Here is a 22,500-nt window from a genome sequence, read left to right as displayed (position 1 = left end):
AGATAAGAAGCCAGAGGCTGGAGCCCTCTGCATAATGCCAAAAGACTGACCTATCATGCACCGACCCATCATGCATGGCTTCTTTTGAAGCACCATGGCTGTGGATGACATCAGTCACCAATGAATATGTGCTAACTAACAGTAGGGAAGGTGTTGAAATAGTAAATCATACTATTCCTTAGTGTATAGCGCCATCCAGCGCAAGTCGTTGAAACGACTTGCATTGTAATGACCGTGATGTAAAAGTATGGCGGTGTAATGACCGCGTTGTAAAGGTTGTTTCCCATCACCAATGCCCTTCTTCTGGGACGGCGACTCCCCATCATCTCTGTTCAACAGCACCTCCATGACCAGTACCCACTGTTCCTCACAGTGTCACACTACTATGCACTCATAGCTTCAAGGCGCACATACACACCAGAATCTGACAATAATGACAGCCTCCTCTCCACATTATGTTACAATTGGGTTTAGGCCAGACCATGCCACAGTTTGGGGCAAGAGCTGAGTCCCTCTTTGCTCTGTTGAGGCTTACACTCGCGGACAGTCGACTAGTGGTCCAAATGAGGCTACCGGTGTGTGAAAACCTGCATGGTAGACGCACATGTGGACCACAGGCCCCATATCCTCCAGGAAAACACAAGGTTTGCAGACGGATACTCACGGTAGCAGGTGTACGGCGAGTCCACAGGGTGGTCAGGTGATTTGTAGTAGCCAGATATACAGCGCTCACAATTTACTCCAGCTGTGTGATGCTACCAAAGGAACAAAAAGGCCAGAAATGACTAATGGAGAAGCATGGTCTTTAAAAGGTTCACAACATTGGCAGATCTCACATTGGCAGAATATGAAGGCGCCTCAGAGCTTGGCGCTTTCAGCTTTGGTGAATATTTAGATAAGGCATCGGAGTGCACAAACCACTTACCTGGCAGTCCACGCAGACACCTCCACCTTCGTACTGGCCATGGCGGTTCATACTTCCCCTGCGACTCTCCACCTCTGGATCGTATAAGCAGTCCTGCGCATGGCCGTTGCAGTGACAGGCTGGAAAAGGCAAACACAGACAGAGGTGGCATCAATAGCAACACGGGACACACGAACCCGGATATAGCAGCTGGCACGGCAGCCAAGATTACATCCACTCCGGATCACCGACCGACCCCTGCCCTCACCACGTCTTCAACAAGGCCGACGCTGTCATCGCACCCCACCTGCGAGACATCATCAACACATCCTTCGACACCACCATCTTCCCTGAGAGCTGGAAACACGCCGAACTCAGCGCTCTACTCAAGAAACCAACAGCGGACCCCACCGACCTCAAGAACTACCGCCCCATCTCGCTCCTCCCGTTTCCAGCCAAAGTCATCGAGAAGACCGTCAACAGGCAGATGGCCGCCTTCCTCGAGACGAACGGATCCCTCGACCCCTCACAGTCCGGCTTCCGAGCCAATCACAGCACCGAGACCGCCCTCATCGCCGCCACCGATGACATCCGAGCCCTGATGGACAATGGAGAAACAGCGGCCTTCATCCTCCTAGACCTCTCCGCGGCATTCGACACGGTCTGCCACCGCACCCTAGTACGGCGCCTCAGCAACATCGGAATCCAGGACAAGGCGCTGGAATGGATCATCTCCTTCCTCGACGGAAGAACACAGAGAGTCCGCCTACCACCGTTCAAGTCAGAGGCCTCCGAAGTCATCTGCGGCGTCCCTCAAGGATCATCTCTGAGCCCCACCCTCTTCAACGTCTACATGAGCCCCCTCGCGGCCATCGTACGCAAACACAACCTCAGCATTATCTCCTACGCCGACGACACCCAGCTGATCCTCTCCCTGACCAACGACCCCACCGCCGCCAGAGCCAACCTGCACGAAGGGATGAAAGAGGTAGCCGAGTGGATGACGACCAGCCGCCTGAAACTGAACTCGGACAAGACGGAGGTCCTCATCCTGGGCCCCTCACCCTCCGCCTGGGACGACTCCTGGTGGCCTCCCGCCCTGGGCACCGCACCCAAACCGACAGACCAGGCACGCAACCTGGGCTTCATCCTGGACTCCTCCCTCTCCATGACCAGGCAAGTCAACAACGTCTCCTCGGCGTGCTTCAACATCCTACGCATGCTACGGAAGATCTTCTGGTGGATCCCCACCGAGACCAGGAAGACCGTCACCCAGGCCCTCGTCACCAGCCGACTGGACTACGGCAACGCCCTCTACGCCGGTACCACCACCAAGCTCCAGAAGAGACTCCAGCGGATCCAGAACGCCTCAGCCAGACTCATCCTCGACATCCCACGAACCAGCCACATCTCCGGACATCTGAGAGACCTTCACTGGCTCCCCGTCAACAAAAGAATCACCTTCCGCCTCCTCACCCACGCACACAAAGCCCTACACGACCAAGGCCTGAGATACCTCAACAGCCGGGTCAACTTCTACGCTCCCAAACGCCACCTCCGATCAGCCAACCACGCCCTCGCCGCCGTCCCCCGCATCCGAAGAGCGACTACAGGAGGAAGGTCCTTCTCCTACCTGGCCGCCAAGACCTGGAACTCCCTCCCGACCGACCTGCGCCTGACCCAAGACCACCTCTCCTTCAGGAAGAAGCTGAAGACCTGGCTGTTCGAGCAGTAGCGGCACCTCCCCCCCCACCCCCCAGCGCCTTGAGACCCTACGGGTATGTAGCGCGCTTTATAAGTGTCATTGATTGATTGATTGATTGATCCATGCCCTCTGGAGCCTAGGGAAAGGTGGGATCACACACACCACCATTAGAATACTGACCTCTATTGGCCAGACATCTGTATGAAACCATCTTAAAAGTTACTGGATAGCAGTTCAACAGTGACACCTAGTGGACAGAACATGGCGCAAAGGTGTGGCACTGACACGTAGTGTCCAGTTAAAGCATTGCATGTGCTAAAGGTATTCCATAAAGGAATTTATAAATACGGTCATAGGTCATTCCGACTGATGACAGAGAATGTATTAAAAAATATGATAATAAACTGTTCATTGCACCAATTGACACTCAACTTTCATTTAATTAAGGTGGTTTGTTTCAAGTTTAGCAAGGTTTTGAAAACCCATCATTTAGCAGAGGGGTGAAGTTATCCTCTTGACTTACTAATATTTAGCAATCAAGAAATGTGAAAGCACACCTGTTAAATGTGAATTATTTAACAGGTGTGTGTGCCTGGGAATAAAAAAATGTTATTGTTCATTTCACATGACACTTTCACGAAAGAACTTAGTTAAATGCAAATCTACATCAGAACTAGGACTAATGTGTCAGAATGACAAAGTGAAAAGGCAACAGACTTCAGTGATGGAAATTGTCCCAGGAAGACAATGGACAGGTTTTACTTCCTTAAAGAAGGCAAATGTATTCCACAGACCAAACAGCAAAGGTGCGTGCATCCCAATACTTAGATATGTTTAAAAAGAAAGAGTATAGATAGATTAAAAGTCTGTCTGATCAGCGTGGCTTTTCTATTTAGTGTTTTGGTGTCATGCATGTCCCCGCCTGCTCCAACCACGTCTCAATATGCATGCCACCGAGCCTAGGCATGGGTGTAGGACAAAGGATGGAGGTGTGCCTGCCTGTGGACAGCTTCCAGTGGGGACTAGTTGGCATCATTAAATTGAAGCATAGAAACTAAAGATGCTGAGTGAAGGAATGCGGTCTTTGATTAGTGTTTATAACCTTATGTCATCTACGATCTGCAGTTCACACAAGATGGCTGCATGCTAGAGGAGTCTCACAGTGTGGCATGGAGCAAACCACAGAAAGGGCACAGTGCAGCCGGCCATAGCATGTGCAGTGATGGGTCACCGTGGAGAGACAGAGAAGCAACCATTTTATTTTCATTTTATTTTCAGAGTTTTATATAGCGCGAACAAGATCTTTGCAGATATCAGAGCGCTTTACATAGACGGGTACATGAAGGAACAAGGTCAAATAGGTAGGTCGATAGTTCACAGAGTACAGAAGGGAACATGAGGGAACAGGGTCAAATAAGTAAATCAGTAGATCATAAAATACAAATAATACAATTGGGTGGCTGCAAAGCAATCAAGTGGGTGATAAGACAGCTCGTACAAATAGATAACGGGTCAAGCAAGTAATGTAGATCATCGCAGGGTGTTGATAGGGTTCGAGATAGTAGTACAGGTGAATTTAGCCATGAGGAAAGCTTTTACTTCTTTTTTGAAGAGTGTAGTGGAAGAGAGAAGCCTTGTTTCGGGAGGGAGTGAGTTCCAAATCCTAGGCGCCATTCCTGAGAAAGAGCGCTTGTATGTTTTCTCCTTCCGGAATCTTCGAGGTTTCAGCAGAAGATTGTTTGCGCCTCTCGTGTTTCTGACTCCCCCAGAGATTGTCAATTTCTGAGCAAGGTAGCCGGGTGAGTTTAGGTGTACAGCCTTGTGTGTCATGCAGGCTATTTTCAAATGTATTCTGGCTTCAAACGGCAACCAATTCAGGGATTTCAGGTCAGGGGTGATGTGGGAGTGCTTTTTTGACCCCGTGATGAGTCTCGCTGCAGCATTTAGAGATGCTTTTAGTGGTGCGGTTGTAGTTAGTGGGAGTCCGCAGAGGGAGGTGATGCCGTATTCAATTCGTGGGATGACTAGTGCTTGCACCGCTGTTTGGAAGTCTTTGGCTGGGAGGTAGGGTTTAAGTTTCCTCAGAGTATTGATCTGGAAGTTCGCTCCCTTTGTAGCTTTGCTGACATGTTGCTGCATGTTGAGATTGGTGTCGAGTGTTATGCCTAAAGATTTTGCTGATTCCACGATGGTGGGTTGGACATTAAGTGCGGTTAGGAGTTTAAGCCAATGTTGAGTGGTGGAAATCTTCGCTGGAGGTGCGATCAGAAGGAACTCTGTTTTCAGGGCATTAAGTTTGAGGTGATTGTCGGCAAGCCAGGATTGGGTGCATCTGATCGTTGAGTTCAGGAGCAGGATGTCATTGGGAGATTGCAGTTTGAGGTAGAGTTGGGTGTCATCGGCATACATGTGAAAGTGTACATTGGATTCTTGTAGCAAAGTGGTGAGAGGTTCCATGACTAGGTTGAACAAAGTTGGGGAGAGAGAGGATCCTTGGGGGACGCCTAGCGTTACAGGTACTGGCGTGGACATCAGGTTGTTGCTCTTGAATTTCTGCGTCCTGTTGCGGAGAAAGGAAGTGAACCATTTGAGGACAGTTCCAGATAAGCCCATTCTTTTGTTTAGTAGTTCTAGTAGATTCTCATGTTTAACGGTGTCGAATGCGGAGGAGAGATCAAGAAGGATGAGGAGGCAGGTGTCATTTTGGTCTAGCATTTGAAGTGCGTCGTCAATTATGTGAGTCATAGCCGTTTCTGTGCTGTGTCCTGCACGGAAACCTGATTGGTGAGGGTTGAGGAGATCGAATTGCTCAATGTGTTTAGTCAATTGTAGTTGTGCGCATTTTTCCAGCAGTTTGGCGAGAGTGGGGATATTGGTGATGGGACGGTAGTTGTTGAGATCCGCGGGGTCGGCTGTTGGTTTCTTTAGTAGAGGTGTGACCTGACCAACTTTGAGGGAGTCGGGTATGCTTCCTTGTTGGAGAGAGCTGTTGATGATTTTAGTCCAGAGAGGGAGAATCAGTGGGGTAAAATCTTTTACTGCGAAGGCAGGGAGGGGGTCCGTGAGGTGATTGGAAGGTTTCAGGGTGCTGAGTAATTTGCCAATTTCTTCTTCCAAATATGTGTCAAAGGTTGACCATGTCGCATTGTTTTTTGGTTCAACGGGTGCTGGGCATTTGGGTTTGGAGTAGAGGCTTGCGTCAGTGAGGAGATCGCTTTTTATTTTGTCGGTTTTTTGGATAAAGAAAGCAGCGAAGTCTTCACATGAGGGTACCACAAGCCCAGTGTTGAGTGGTTGTGGTAGCTCTTTGGATTGCGATTTGATTAGCTCAAACAGTTTTCTCGGGCGGTTCTTTGCTTGGTTAAGTTGGAGGCGGAAGAAGTCCGATTTTGAGCGTTTTATTTTCCTGAAGTAGGCGTTTCTCTTCTTCCTCAACTCTTTTAGGTGCATTGCAGAGGGGGCTGATCTCCAGGTCCGTTCTGCCATTCGCATGTCTCTTCTATCTTCGTTGAGACTCCCGTCGTACCATGGTTTGGAGATTTTAGTGGCGACTCTTTTTAGTTGCATAGGTGCAGCCTCATTGATTATCGAAGTCATAGTGTTGAGATAGTGGTCAGTCAGGGTTTGTACGTCCGAGGCGCCTGCAGGGGGGAGTAGAAGATTGCAGCTGTTAGGGGGCAGAGAGCCAGGGTTGAGCTTTTTCGAGTTTCTTTTCCAGACCTTGGGCTTGGCGAGCTGCATAGGGTTGACTTTGACTTTTTCGTTGATGAAGAATGTGATAATGTGATGATCCGACCAGTCACAAGGTTGGATGGATTCAAGTTGGATAGACTGCTCCTTAGAGATGATCAGGTCGATGGTGGAGCCTTTCTCATGGGTCGGACTGTTGCATATTTGGGTGAGGTTGAGGGCATCGAGGAAATTTTTAAGACTGTTTACCACTGCGTCGTTGCTGTCATTCCAGCGGAGGTTGAAGTCACCAAGGTATATTTGGGTGAGCTGGCGACCGGAATTGGTTGAGATCATATCCATGATTTGTTGTGAGAAGGTCAGGTTGTCCCTGGGTGGGTGGTATATGCTGTGCAGAGTGCATATCGGTTTGCCCTCGCTGATAATGTCGAGGCAGATGTATTCACAGGATGTTGGGGATGGCAGGGATGTGGAATTGACTTTCTGAACAGAGAGGTTGTTCTTGTATATGCATGCGATTCCGCCACCTATTTGGCCTGTTCTGTCGAGCCTGATAATGTGGAAGTTGGGAGGAACCAGAATGTCCATTATGGGTGTCGAGGATTCAGTTAGCCACGTTTCAGTCAAGATGATTAGGTCAAGGCCCTGTGATAAGAGAAGTTCAGCAATGGCTGCTGAGTGTTTCGTCGCCGATCTGCAGTTGAGAAGCGCGCATTTGAGGCGGGGTGTGTAGAGGGTGTTAGATTGTTCTAGCGAGAGAGGGACTTCTCTAAGGTTATTGGGGATGGAGGCTCTGCTGTTTAATGTGGGTGGTCTAAGGGGATTTGGGTGTATCGTAGGAATGTTGCGGTGTGGGGTGCTTGTGTGAGTTTGGGGGGCTGGTTCATAGGAGCGGAGAAGGGTGAGTGTGTCGAGGTCAGAAGAAGAGTTGTGGGTGCGGCGAGGGCGGTTGTTGCGATTAAGAGCTGGGATTGATGCCAGCTTGGGGCATAGGTGAGTGCGAGAGTTGGCCTGAGAGATGGGGGACACAATTGGCGGGGAGGTGTGGATGTGTGAGGCATTGCAGGGGCGATGCTGGGGACTACGGGAATTGCTGCGCCTATGAGCAGGGTTTGAAGCCTGGTGTGGGGCGTGGTGAGGGTGGGGGACCGCCGAGGGGGAAGGAGGCAGGTTGGGAAGGGGGGTGGAGGTGGCAGGGGGGGAAGGAGGCAGGTTGGGAAGGGGGGTGGAGGTGGCAGGGTGGTGTATAGGACGTGTGGAGAGTCGTTCTTTGATGACCTGGATGTCTTCTTTGATCTGAGTGAGGGTGGCCATGAGGAGTTCCATCGTAGGGTAGGTGGTGGGGGTGGGGGTGGTAGTCAGGGGTGATTGGCTGGCCAGGGAATTCGTGTGCAGGCGAGGGGGAGGGCTGGTGTTCGGGCAAGTCTGTGTTGTGATGGAGCGTGGGATAGGGTGAGGGAGGTGAGAGGTACTGGACTGTAGGGGAGTGGATGGGATAGGGAGGAAATTAATGTTATGGGTGGGGGCATTGGCGGTAGGCGTGGGGGACAACGTGTAGGCTGGAAGACTGGTAGCTGTGTTGGAAGGAGGATAGTAGGGGCTGAGAGTAGGAGGGGGAGTGGGAGTGGAGATGATCCTGTTAAGGGGAGGGGACGTTAAATTAGGAGAGGGAGTACGTTCTGCGCAGTAGATTGGAGGGTAGTGAGGACTGAGAGTGGGGGGGGATAAAAGGGGGGAATTGTCAGAATGCGTGTAATTCTGGTGCTGGACTAAGTTGGGAGTGTTAAGTGTGGGGATTGTGCTGTCAGCGCCGAGCGGGGTGTTAATGCCCGCTGTAGGTGTGAAAGGTGTGTTGAGGGTATGTGTGGAGGTCCGGACGTTGGTGGAGGGGGCGGGGGAACGGGCGGCGTATGAGGGGGAGCGATCTATGTCTGAGATGGGGTGCTGAGTTGGGATAGTGAGGTTGTGGGTGGAGGATGGGAGGTCAGGGGAGGTAGGTGTATCCCTGATTGAAAAGTATGCAGCTGAGAGGTCATGGTTGGTGGAATTGGGGGATATATGCGTGTTTGTCCGTGACTTGGAGAGGTGTTCTTTGAAGGTGGGGAACATGTTGTCTAGCAGTTCCAAGTTTTTGTCTGTGGATTGTAATAAGACAATCCCGGTATTGTAAATAGTGATGGTGGCTCTGCCTGGAAAGACCCGGGATGGGGAGATGGAGAGGGTTTGGCTGTGTGCGGATTTTCTAGTCGAGGAGACGGTGAGTAGGGTGAAGAACGCTTTTCTCCATTGAGCTCTGCGTGTGGTGTGAAAAATGATATCGGTGTTCAGGGATCCATTAACCGGTGAGAAGTAGGTGTCAGCGAAGGGCTTTTCCGAGTGTGACCTAAGGAAGTTGTGTTTAAAGCGTTTGGCGGCTTTTTTGGTGAGTGATGGTGGGTATATGATTTTGTAAGTATGTTTGCCGATGGGGTCCATGTTGCGTTGCAGGATTAGGTGGGTATGGGAGGATGCAGTAGTGGACTATAGTAGTACCAAAGTGCAGAAAGACAAGTTAGCAGAAAAACGGGTGCAACAGTTGGAAACACAATGATGAGTCACAGCAAGCAAGATGTTATAAGAGGTGACACTAGTACTCAGCCAGCCTTTCCAGGCTATGAGAGTGAGCAGTAGGGCAAATACATACGGTAACTAGTAAGGTACAAGGTGTAATAATGGTCATAATACTGATAAAATATAAGGGTGGGGTACAATGGGTGAGTGCACTATACTATAGTTGATAATAATGATATTGGAAAGGATCCAGATAGACAGTTTACAAGACTCAAAAATCAAAGATCGAGGGTGACACTGGTTGTCGGTTCAACTAGTGTGAGGTAGAAACCATTATATGATCAGACATAGTGTATGCCTGAGGAGTCCACCAACGTCTGACAGCAAGCAACCTACAGGAAACAGCACTATACAGCCAGCCATGGTATATACAATGACGGGCCACCGTGGAGGAGTCGGAGGAGCACCTTGTGAGTGGTCAGCCACAGTATATGCCAGAACAGTCCATCAAGGTATGGCAGGGAACAACCCATAGGAATGAATCCTGGCCCCCTGATATCGCTCCGTAAAACAATTGTTGTCCAGAGATTTTCATTTTGATTTGTGTTTTTGGATCATTAGAGAAGTTATTTGGCTTGGGTAGACATTGTTGATCAGGGTCGAATTTTTCTGGACAACATTTTTTAAAATGGCAGATGTGTTGCAGTGATGATATAATGTTTAGGGAAACATGAGACCTATATACTTCATTATGGTGTGAACACTTAGATAGATTTTGGGGTCAAGTAGTCTTATAGAGACCTAAAATAACTCCTCAGAGCAACCCTTCAGCCAATTTCCAAAATGAACGCTATAATAGAGAAGACGAGACCTATACAGAAATTAAACAAAAATAATGTTTTTGGGCATTGTGCAAAGAAGCATGGTCCTTCCCCCGAGGAGTCCTTCAGAAGCAGGTTGGCGCAACCACCAGGGAGTGGGTGATACTAGTGCAGAAGGAATGGTGTGATAGAAACTAATCCTGGGGAAAGATGTAATTAGATTAAATATGATCGGGGATAGCAGGAGGAAGACGCAGAGGGGGATTATGGTGAGACCAGGGCAGGGTTTAAAGCCCTGGGCCTTACAGGTGCCAACAAGGGCACCCTTCACCTGGACGTCCTGGAGGGAGGGTTTAAAAGGCACTGCAACGTTGTACTCAAAACAACAGTCACTAGGTCATGCAACTCTGGGTCCAATAGGATCACTCCCTATCACAGTGACAATATGGGGGGGTAGGTTTGGGGCAGGCTAAGGCTCATGGATGGCCACACCCATGAAGCGGAGAACACATCCAAGTACCACAACAAACAAATGCACCAAAAAGTAACTGACAAATTTATGCTCCTTACTCCACGTCATATTATTTCGAAATTACAGAATATACTTTAGTTATCAAGATAATCAATTTGTTAGGTTCGCAAATGATGGCGCAATCAACGGATGGTAATGCTCTCTTAATTCAGAATATCTTTTCGGAAAATGCAGATGCTACAAAACCATAACAATGGCAGAACTGCACTATACAAAAGCTGGCAATATAAAATAACATGTACTCCATTTTACTGGATGTAACCTCTTAACCCCTTCGATGCTGATGACGAGCTCAGCCCGTCATCAGCCACGGGTGACGTGTGCGGATGACGAGCTGAGCTCGTCATGTAATGCGGTTATTCGAAAACAGCCGCACAGCGCAAAAATAACCGCAGCAGCGATGCGGTTAAACAAAAATAAAGATTCTTAGAAAAAATCCATCGGCAGGATGGGTGTTTGGGATCCTGGTACAGAAGAGCGTCCATCTGTGATGAATGCCCCCTGCGGGGGTTCAGCAGTCTGTCAGGGGCTCCTGCTCTGGGTACCTGTCAGTATCAGAATCTAAAACATCCAGAGGGGCTCCAGGGCCAGACTAGACAAGAGCAGCTGCGCGTCTGTACACTGGGGAGGAATATACAGACCTGACAGGTCCCTCTCGGCAGGCCGTCCCTCCAGCCACTCTCCTGTGCCAGCAGGTACGAAGAATGCCAGGCATTCCCCGGCTCCAAACATGGCCTTGAACATGAACTCCCAGGGGAAGGAATGTCTCTGTTTACAGGACACAGAGAGAGGCCCCTCTCCCCATGCAGAGGAAGCATTGCTCGAGTCCTCTGCCCTTCTCAAGGGCACAGAGGAGAGAGCAAGGTTTAGGTAAGACAGAGGGCCAGTGTTCCAGCTATTAGAGTTTCCCTGTATTTCTAGGCCTCCAGGAAGCAGAGGGAGAGGCATAGAAATACTACAGCATGCCATATTTTTATGCCCACCTGTATTTCGATACCTACCCATGAATGCAAGAGGCACAGTAATACTAGGTCTGCCAAAGGCAGAAGCAGTGTTACACCTCGCTCAAAGGGGGGGGCATTCACAAAGTCCGAAATGTCTTAGATGGAGAGGGAGAACTTCCCTGCAAGTAGGGATGTTGAGTCCCTCTCATTTATTATTGGCAATGAATGACTTAGGCCCTTATTACTAGTTTAGTTTGGCGGTCCAATGGACCGCCAAACCTGTGGTGGCGATCTGCAGACCGCCAGATTGGGGGTCAGCGTACTGCATTGGGACTGTGGCGGTTGAACCGTCACCGGACCGCTGCTGCTGCAAGGGATCCACGATCCCTGGCGATGGTGCAGCGGTCCGAGGCCTCTAATATGCTGGTGGTGCGACCGCCACGATAAGTGTGGCAGGGAGGAAACAAAGGGGGCCCTAGAGGGCCCCTGTTGCCTCTGGTCCATATGGTGCATGCGGGAGGAGGGGGGGGGGCACATGCTGTGCCCCCATGTGTGCATGCACCCCCAGTTACTGCAGGGCATGGACTCAACAGTCCATGCCCTGCAGGAACTCGATTTGACACTCCAATTGCGGTGCCGCCAAAGAAAAACCCACCTGAGTACAAATACGTTGTATTCTGGCGGGCAGTCTTTAAGGGCTTAGTAAGGCCCTTAATCTCTGTAGTAAAGAATACACTGGTGTGAGGAGGAGACACCGCAAGAACAATGAAGAAAAGGTAGGGACCTACTTCTGAACATCTGGCGGCATACCTTCACCTCGCTGGCTAGTCACCCAAAATCACTCGTTCGAGTCCTAGACTTCACTGAAGACTAAGGCCTTACTTAAGAGTCTGGCGGATGAGATACTCCATCACAAACGTGGCCGATGTCTCGCATATGCATTATAGCCTATGGCGCTTCCAAAATGGCGGAGGGGATTACAGTCACGTTTTAAATACGGCCATAGGTGTACAATGATATCAGGAAAAGCTCTCCAGTACAAAGAGAGCTTACTAAATGTAAGCCACCAATCGCATGCTTGGTTGCTGGAGCCAGAAGAAACTCACGTTCACATTCATTGGCGCTGTCCGTCGTAGCCGGTTTCCAAGCAAACTGATTGAAGCCCGGGCAGCAGTGATCGCACGACCCGCCGCAGGTGTTGTGCTGGCAGTCGCAATGGAGCCTTAAAAAAAGGAGGGAGAGCAGATGAGCAAACATATGAGGAGATCATGCAACAGAAGGACAGATGTGGTCCATGCCAACAGAACTGCTGCAGGTAATCCAGGTCAACAGTATCACAGGTCACCTAGGGCAACAGGTGACGACATCAACAAAAGTATCAATGGACAATCATGAGCTTTGGAAGTTCCGACTAAAATCTTCCTATTATACACTCGCTCTAAAAGAGGGAAACAAACCCCTCCATGTAAAAACCAACATTTCAACAATAATCAAAGCACCCCCCATTCGAGCCGGCAATCCATGGCAGAGCATTACTTCATGCTAGTTTAGATTTCTCAAAATCGCATATTCCCCAAAAACACACATTCCTTTCAAAGCTGCAGAGAGAGTGGTTCTGCCACTTGGGAAAAGCAGCAACAGCTGTGAACATGCGGTTAAAAGCCAGATCTGGCAGCCTACAGCACTGCAGCAGGGTCACTGGCCAGAAAGTTCCTTCCACTCCACATTTCAAGGAAAAGGGGATGTTTTATCAGGACCGTGTGAAAAGGGAAAGAACGTCAAGGGAGATGGCAAATGCTGCAAGCTTGTAAGATAGCTCAGGAGTCAGAGCGCCTGCTGCAGAGGTGTGTACATAAACTTTATGTGGCAGCTAAAAGCGGGCTCAGGGCTGACACTTTCCATATTCACAGCTCAGAAAACGAACGCCACTGAGGGGGGTAAAAAAGGCGAATTCTGTACTGCAGCCCTTGGAAACATTCGACGAGTCACACAACTCAATCTCGATACATTAATACATTTTAAAATATGTTTACATTGTCTGCTAGTCTTGCACTATTCCAACCTGGAGCGATTGCACTAAATATTTTTTTTAAGTAACACCTTTAGGCAGCTGAAGGGCACTTTTAAAAAACAAACACAGAACCACACAAACAACAACTAAATTCAGAATTTTCAGACACCCACAGATAAAAAAGCTCATTACAGAATGTGTAATCTGAGGAATAAGTGAGCTAACGGAATATCATGGTGAGACTAAAAACGTACATCATGGTGTACCCAAGAGATGGGGCAATGCACCACTGTGTGTCTGAGGAGCATGCAGTCGAAAGTACCCAGGAACCAGGCAAACTCATCACAGTGTACCCAGGAACTAAGACCATGTACCAGTGTGAACCCAACAACTCTGACAGCAGATCCTGTATGTATGGAGGTAGGTGCATGCACCAGTGTGTAACTCAGATTTAGTAATGTGCCTCGAGGAATAAGGAGACACAAGTAGAGAGCGTCCTGGTACACCCCTAAGACAGACGAGTGCATCAGGGCCTACCCACATTCTATTCAAGTGTATCATAATTTGTCAGAAGATAGGAGCGTACAACCTGGTATACCCAGGAGCAGCGACAGAGCATCATGTGGTACCCAAGAGCTACGAGCGTGCATCTTGGTGCACCAGAAACAGGAGCCTGTGACCAGAAGTGCCCAAGAGCATTGTGGTCTCCCCAGGATCTATGCAGGCACATCCTCGTGTGTCTAAAGACCGTGGGAAAGGGGCCAGCACTACTAGCTAAAATGGAATCGGACTCCAAATGAACATATGTTCATCTTCATCAGACGTATAAGTTGCCTTTGTACATTGTGGATTTCCACACACAAGAAAATTCAAGCAAATTTCAGCGCTTTTCTGAAGGAATATAGATTGCCATGGCCAATGTGATCCAGTCGGTTACTCAGCAGAGATGCTGCTCATTAGGGGAAGGTCTTGCCACCAGCTCTACACATTGAGTCTCATCTATAGGATCATTTCCATCACCCAGTTTTACTTCTTGCACTTGGGGCTTGAGTACCTTTCTTGTAGAGTATAGGGAGTTGGGCACAAAGATGGCATCCTCAGAAGTTACAGTGCTGTTTTTGTGCACAGCACGGATAGAGTGCTGAGTCAAACACGTACTTGGCATTTTGGTCCATCACTGGCACAGGGTGAAGCCCCCTGCGTCGGGCAAAGGGTTGGCTGCAGAGGTAGGCTTGGTATACCTATGCAGACCTTCACCTGGATGGTGCATTAAGTGTGGTGAGCAGTGACAGTGTTGTAGATGATTCTAGGACTCTAGTAAATATTCCCGATTTTATGGCCCTTATGTGGTTATATCAAATCATACCCTTATATGGGCATAAGAATCAAACCCATATTAAGACATAGCCAATGCAGTCCAAATACGGCGAGGCTACTCCCATAGACTCCTAGAAAGTACAACGCGTTCTTAAACAAACCAAGCCTCCAGCATCCCGGGATTTCCCCCTGCTTTTGTATTGATTTGTCCTAGAACTCCTGGAGTCCTGAAAGAACTGCGAGTTCTTAGTGATGTCAAACTCGGCACCTTCCAGGTATAAATATACCAGCATCTGCCTTAAGCAACACACGTTGGTTTGGAGCAGATCGGCAATCTACTTGCCCGACGCCCTGCTGATGCGAGTTCCGAAGGAAGCCGACCCTCCCTGCTGACGCACTGAGAGAGACGCTGTCTTTTCTCCTGCCGAGAAATCCAGCTCCAGTGTTTCCCTGTCACCCTTGCAGGTTGCTGGGAGATCGAGTCCTGAGAAAGAGATACAAGAACTCCTTCATTTTATAACCAAGGTACGGAGCCGATTAGACCCTTAGAGAATTCTTGATTCAGATTCTTGGCAAAAAATGTAACTCATCTACTCCTTCCCTGTACTAAGCTTAGGTTAGGTACACTGGGGTAGGCGTACCTTAGAGACACCAGTTAAGTACGTTTAGTCATTATTTTATCGTTGTATGTATTTTATCCATTTTAAGCATCTTATGGCTTAGAAACCATATAAATGCTTTTGCAGTATTATTTCATAATACTCATTTTACTGTACGCACTTTACTTTATGACAAGTATTGCAATTGTGGCAATTCAATTCTCTTGCATGAGACAGTAGACTGCTCAATAAATAACCTTTTTATTGAAAACGCCCGTCTCTCGATTTCTCTGCACTTCTGGTGAAACAAAGCATGCACGATAAACTGAGTGAAATAGCTATCTATTGTTTCCGCGACTCTGGAGATATACTCCTTATTCTGGGGGAGTAAAGTTGTCATGTTTATGCGGTTGTCAGAAACTAATCCCTTCTTGTCTATTCAAGAAAGTTAGCACCTTCTTGTTTACTCAAGAAAGTTTCTAGTGACCTCTGAGCTAGCTGGCATTTCATTATTAAGTCTAACATATTCAATAGAGACCTAGTGGACCTCAGTCCTACGTCCACACTGTCGTTTATGTTATTCCAAAGCGCAGAACCTATTGGGAATATAGGAACTACACTACAACAGGTGCTCGAGAGACAGAGGGGGCATTCTAGTGCAGAGCTTGGCCAGGGTGGTGCAGTGTGTGTGGTGCAAAGGGAAGGATTCATAAGAAGTAGACTTTGTGTCATTAGGCACACCTTGGTCAGGGTGATGCATCCTATGTAGGGCATAGTGATGGTTTCCTAGAGATTGAGCGTGCATTTGTGCACCGAGCTGGAGATTGAGCTTGCATTTGTGCACTGAGCTGGAGATTGGGCTTGCATTTGCGCACAGTGCTGGAGGTTGAGCTTGCTTTTGCACACAGAACTGGAGACTGAGCTTACGTTTGTGCACAGAGCTGGAGACTGACCTTGCATTTGTGCACAGAGATGGAGATTGAGCTTGCATTCGTGACCAAAGCTGGAGATTGAGCTTGCATTTGTGCACAGAGCTCGTGGACAGAGTGCAGGGACACTTAAGAGGTAGACTTGGCTTTCTTGTGCAGACCGAGGGGAACGCGTATTTAATGCTCTTCCCCTAGCGCAGCGGGATCGCGCAGCGGGCGTGTCCTCGCGTGGCCGGAGTCGTGCCAGAGTCCTGCCCGTCTGCGCCCGTCCGCGCTAAGGCCGTGCGGGACGTGGCGGACTCTGGCCAGCATTTTCACCTAGCACTGCCGCCATGCTAACATACTCTAGGGAGCGCCTGTATTCCATTGGCAAGGTGAGCTGTCATTGTACTCTACAGCCTGTTCATCCTTTATGCAGTCCTTACCGTTGCCCTTGCAATGGTCTGGTGCTTGACCCCCCGCTGCCTCTCCCCCGGCTCAGTCCTTCTGCCGCCCTTCACAGCAGGGGTTTACCTTCCTCACTGCGGATCATGAATTGAAATGTCAGGTCGATCCTGAAACATCAGCAGAACGTGTACGATCTGATTGAGAATGAAGCCCCGGATATCTTTGCCTTAACCGAAACATGGCTTCAGGAAGCGGACACTGCCATCCCCAATCTTGTATGCCCTCCTGGCTACTCTATGTACACTTCGAATAGGCTATCTAAAGGGGGGGGAATAGCCCTTATAGTGAGGTCTAGCTTTCCCTGTGTGTGGACCATCCTTAAGACTGCTGGCTGTGAAAGTGCCTCTTTCAAAGTCTGTCAGCCCAGAATTTACACTCTCTGGGATGGTGGTGTATCGTCCGCCGGGCAGTGACGTGGTGTTCAGGAATGCCTTCCCGGACACCGTTGCCACCTTGATCACTGACTGCGCCAATTTTTCCATTCTGGGCGATCTAAATTTGCATTTCGACACACCTTCCAGTCTGACAGCACGTAGTATTCTTTTGGACTTAGAGGCCTTTCAACTTTCCCAGCTGGTCTCCCAGCCTACTCATTCCGGGGGACATATTCTTGACCCTTTTTTCACTAATCTGACAGAGGCTAAAGTCATGTCGATTGCTCCTGTAGAATGGTCTGACCATTCTCTGGTGTCCATCTGTTGTCCTACATCAGCCACTACTTCTACCTCTTCAGCCAGACGGGTACCCAGGAGACCCTGGAATAAACTCAGGCTGGAAGACTTCCATCATCTTTTGTCAGTGGAGCCCCTGGGCCCATTGAATAATGTAGAAGAGGGGTATGACCTCTTCTGCTCTTGGCTCACTAGGGCTCTGGACGCCTTGATACCTATTGTATCAACGAAGATCAATCCTCGTGTGTCGAGCCCCTGGTATGATGGTGCTCTGCGCGCCCTGAAGGGAGCCTGTAGACGGGCGGAGAGGGCTTGGCGGAAGACATATGGGGCTGAGTTGAAAGCTGCATATGCCGCGTCCGTCAAGCTCTACCACCGGGCCATATGCCGTGCCCGAGTGGCCTTCTATGCCGAAGAATTCCGGAACAGCACTAACCCGTCGAAGGCCATCTTTAAGGCGGTCAAAGATCTTATGGCAAAGCGGATCACCTCTACGGCTGAGAGCTCTGTCGCACACTGCGAATCCCTTGCTTCCTATTTCTTGGGAAAAGTCCAAGCTATATATCGGACATTCCCTAGTATTGGAAATGTGCAGGGTAGCTCCAATGAGACACCTCATCAGACCACCCTGCTCTCATTTCCCCCTCTCACCTTGGATGGGTTCGATAAACTTGCCATGCAAGTTAAATCTGGGTCTCCATCTGATCCAGTGAGGCCTGCCCTCTTTCGAGACCAGACCTTTTTGGGACGCCCGGCTGTACGCTCCCTTGTCAACCTTTCCCTGGAGTCGGGGGTAGTTCCTACTAGTTGGAAGCAGGCGGTGGTGTCTCAGATTATTAAAAAACCCTCCCTGGATCCGTCTAAGCCGGAAAGCTATCGTCCCATTTCGCTGCTACCCTGGCCAGCTAAGCTGACAGAGGCCCATGTCAATCTGGCCCTGTCTGAACATCTAGCCCGGACCAACGCCCTCGATCCCACACAGAATGGCTTCCGTGCTGGCCACAGCACGGAGACTGCCCTTCTTGTGATGGTGGAACATCTCCGTGCGAGGTTGGATGCTGGTCAGACGGCGGCGCTGATTTTGTTAGACCTCAGCGCCGCCTTTGACTCTGTATCTCACAGCATCCTCCTGCAGCGGCTCGAGGAGATTGGTATCGGTGGCCAGGCGCTGCAATGGTTCCGCTCCTTCCTGGACAACCATTCCTTCTGTGTTGCCATCCCTCCCTTCAAGTCCAGGTTCCAGCCTCTGGCCATGGGGGTTCCGCAGGGGTCCTCGCTGAGTCCCACGTTGTTCAACCTTTACGTGAGACCGCTGGCTGATGTCGCGAGGCAGTGGGGCCTAACTTTGGTCTCATATGCCGATGACACACAGCTGGCGGTTACTCTCAGCGGGGATGCGGACCAGGATGCCCCCAGGTTTCAGTCTGGACTGAAGGTGGTGGCCAGCTGGTTGACAGGTAACTGTCTCCAGCTCAATGCCACAAAAACAGAGGTTATGGTTGTCGGGAAGGGAGTGGAGCTCTGGGGCGATCAGTGGTGGCCTTCGGAGCTGGGCCCTACTCCGACCCCGGTGTCGGAGGTGAAGAATCTAGGGGTCTGGTTAGACGCCGGTCTTACATTTGTAGGGCATACCAAAAAAATTGCAGCCTGTTGCTTTGGACTGTTAAGAGGTTTAAGACCAGTTCTTAAATTCTTCGATGCCCCTACCAGACAGCTTGTAGTCCAGGCAACTATCATCTCCCGTCTGGACTACGCTAGCTCTCTGCTGGCTGGGGCTAACCAGGCTGAGTTAACTCGTCTGCAGCGGGTGCAAAACGCCGCGGCGAGAGCCATTGTCGGCCTACCTAGATTCTGCCCGGTGGCTAATGTCCTCCGCTCCCTGCATTGGCTCCCTGTAAGGAAGCGTATTCTTTTTAACCACTTGGCTGCTAGGCGTTTTCCCGTCCTGCGCTGGGAATCGCTTTATTCCTTTATTTCATGACGAGCTGGCCTTGTCATCCGCGCACGGCAGGTAAGCGCCATGACGAGGCCAGCTCGTCATTAGCCTCGAAGGGGTTAAGGTCCTTTGTTTGACCTTCAAAATTTTAAGAGGTATAAACCCTGAAATTTTGTCCAACTCAATTTCCTTCTATGCTCCCACCCGCAACCTTCGATCTCAAGGTCAGGCCCTTGCTGTTGTCCCCAGATTTAGGCTCAGCAGGATGGGGGGTCGTTCCTTCAGGGTGAAAGCTGCATTAATTTGGAACACCCTCCCAGTTGAAATCCGGCTGCTTGAGGACCTGTTGTCTTTCCGTAGAGCCATTAAGAAATTTCTGTTTTAGCCATCTTTCTGAGGCCCTATCTTCCTGTTGTGTTATGTTGCTCCTTGTCTCTGCGCCGGGACGCTCCTTCGCTGGAGTCGCTGTGCGCATAATAAATTGTTATAACATAACATAACATAACCTTGGTCAGGATGATGTACCCTTTATGGAGCACAGTGATGGTTTTCCTGGAGAGTGAGTTTACATTTGTGCACAGAGCTGGAGATTGAGTTGGCATTTTTGCACAGAGCTGGAGATTGAGCCTGCATTTGCACACAGAGCTGGAGCTTGCATGTGTGCACCGAGCTGGAGATTAAGCTTTCATTTGTGCACAGAGCTGGCCGATTAATCTTGCATTTACGCACAGAGCCAGAGATTGAGCTTGCATTTGTTCGAAGTGCTGGAGATTGAGCTTGCATTTGTGCACAGCGCTGGAGATTGAGATTGCATTTGTGGACCGAGCTAGAGATTGAGCTTTCATTTGTGCACAGAGCTGGCCGATTGATCTTGCATTTACGCACAGAGCCAGAGATTGAGCTTGCATTTGTTCGAAGTGCTGGAGATTGAGCTTGCATTTGTGCACAGCGCTGGAGATTGAGATTGCATTTGTGGACCGAGCTAGAGATTGAGCTTGCATTTGTGCACAGAGCTGGAGATTGAGGTTGCATTTGCGGCCAGAGCTGGAGATTGAGCTTGCATTTGTTCAAAGAGCTGGAGATTGAGCTTGCATTTGTGCACAGAGCTGGAGATTGAGCTTGCATTTGTGCACAGAGCTGGAGATTGAGCTTGCATTTGTGCACAGAGCTGGAGATTGAGCTTGCATTTGTGCACAGAGCTGGAGATTGAGCGTGCATTTGTGCACAGAGCTGGAGATTGAGGTTGCATTTGCGGCCAGAGCTGGAGATTGAGCTTGCATGTGTTCAAAGAGCTGAAGATTGAACTTGCATTTGTGGACCAAGCTAGAGATTGAGCTTGCATTTGTGCACAAAGCTGGAGATTGAGCTTGCATTTGTGCACAGAGCTGGAGATTGAGCTAGCATTTGTGCACAGAGCTGGAGATTGAGCGGGCATTTGTGCATAGAGCTGGAGACTGAGCTTGCATTTGTGCATGGCGCTGTAGCTAAAGCTTGCATTTGTGCACAGAGCTCGTACCAGATGCAGGGACAATTACTTAAGAGGTAGACTTGGCTTTCTTGTGCAAAGCTTGGACAGGAGGTTGCACACGGTGTGCACTGAAGATACAGTTGACATTGTTCCACAGAGTTTAAGCATCGTGGTACACATTGCCTTGATGCCACATAGGATCAGCTGGCACTCTTGGGCAAGCCTCAGTCTAGTGCTTGCACGCTTTGTAGAGCGCAATAATGGCTGACTCGGAGCTAGAGTTGGCACTCTTGAGAAAGCTTCAGACTAGAGCCTGCATGCTGTGTAGAGCACAGTGATGGCTGACTCAGTGCTAGAGTTGGCACTCTTGAGCAAGCCTCAGTCTACAGCCTGTACGCTGTGTAGAGCGCAGTGATGGCGGACTCGGAGCTAGAGTTGGTACTCTTGAGCAAGCCTCAGTCTACAGCCTGCACGCTGTGTAGAGCTCAATGATGGCTGACTCAGAGCTAGAGTTGGCACTCTTGAGCAAGCCTCAGTCTACAGCCTGCACGCTGTGTAGAGTGCAGTGATGGTTGACTCAGAGCTAGAGTTGGCAATCTTGAGCAAGCCTCAGACTAGAGCCTGCATGCTGTGTAGAGCTCAATGATGGCTGACTCAGAGCTAGAGTTGGCACTCTTGAGAAAGCTTCAGACTAGAGCCTGCATGCTGTGTAGAGCGCAGTGATGGCTGACTCAGTGCTAGAGTTGGCACTCTTGAGCAAGCCTCAGTCTACAACCTGTACGCTGTGTAGAGCGCAGTGATGGCTGACTCAGAGCTAGAGTTGGCAATCTTGAGCAAGCCTCAGACTAGAGCCTGCATGCTGTGTAGAGCTCAATGATGGCTGACTCAGAGCTAGAGTTGGCACTCTTGAGAAAGCTTCAGACTAGAGCCTGCACGCTGTGTAGAGCGCAGTGATGGCTGGCTCGGAGCTAGAGTTGGCACTCTTGAGCAAGCCTCAGTCTACAGGCTGCACGCTGTGTAGAGCTCAATGATGGCTGACTCAGAGCTAGAGTTGGCACTCTTGAGCAAGCCTCAGTCTACAACCTGTACGCTGTGCAGAGCGCAGTGATGGCGGACTCGGAGATAGAGTTGGTACTCTTGAGCAAGCCTCAGTCTACAGCCTGCACGCTGTGTAGAGCGCAGTGATGGCTGACTCAGAGCTAGAGTTGGCACTCTTGAGCAAGCCTCAGTCTACAGGCTGCACGCTGTGTAGAGCGCAGCGATGGTTGACTCAGAGCTAGAGCTGGCATCCAATGCGCAGATCTTGGACAGGAAGCGTTCATACTGTGACTAGCCGTCCACATACAGAGCTAATGAATTATGTACACAACGCACAGACGTGCCATTGTTTACATATTTGAGAGATGGCGTGCACAGCTGTTGGAGCAATGCCCTGCCTGGCAGGGACTGATTTTTCCACAAAGGCTCTCTGAACTCACAGAGATCGACAATGAACCCCTATTAACCTGCTGCAGGACACCCTGGTGCACCTTGCCTCTGCACCCCACATCTGAAAGGCCTGAGGAGCAGTCCAGGGGTGGCACCTGAAGCAAAGTACTATTAGTAGGATCAGGAAATCAAGAGCTGGGGAGGAAACTGGCAAGAGGCTAAAGGTCACACGAGGTGACAAGCTCGTACATCGAAAGGGGCCTTTGACATTTTTTTTATATCAATTCTTTATTAAGTTTTCAAAGAGAAAATAAACAGTAACAAACAATGAGTCCTACATATATATACCATACCATATACTTTAAGTGTACATATTATATAAAAGATTAAAAAGGTAAGACAAAAAAACAACAATAATCATAAATAGATATAAAGAACCCCCCCAAAAAAGAACGTTTGAATGAAAGGTTGCTTCCACATAAAACATTTTGTCAACGTAATTAGATATTGCAGTAGATATTAACATTAGTTCATAGACATATCACCGA

At 49.4% G+C, this 22,500-nt stretch overlaps 1 protein-coding gene across 2 annotated transcripts in view; it reads right to left on the bottom strand.

Annotated features, from left to right (window-relative positions):
* LAMA5 (laminin subunit alpha 5) overlaps window positions 1–22,500 on the bottom strand; it is a 398,257-nt gene that overhangs the window by 203,400 nt on the left and 172,357 nt on the right. For both annotated transcript variants that reach the window (XM_086932859.1, XM_086932860.1), the window contains exons 7-9: window positions 12,253–12,368; window positions 926–1,044; window positions 665–755 (exon numbers count right to left, since the gene is read on the bottom strand). In XM_086932859.1, the coding sequence (XP_086788985.1) occupies window positions 665–755; window positions 926–1,044; window positions 12,253–12,368 (326 nt within the window). The remainder of the gene's footprint in view (window positions 1–664; window positions 756–925; window positions 1,045–12,252; window positions 12,369–22,500) is intronic.

This window comes from Lissotriton vulgaris, chromosome 7, assembly GCF_964263255.1.
Source record: "Lissotriton vulgaris chromosome 7, aLisVul1.2, whole genome shotgun sequence".
NCBI classification, from domain to species: domain Eukaryota; kingdom Metazoa; phylum Chordata; class Amphibia; order Caudata; family Salamandridae; genus Lissotriton; species Lissotriton vulgaris.
This window is presented reverse-complemented; position numbering and strand designations above follow the sequence as displayed.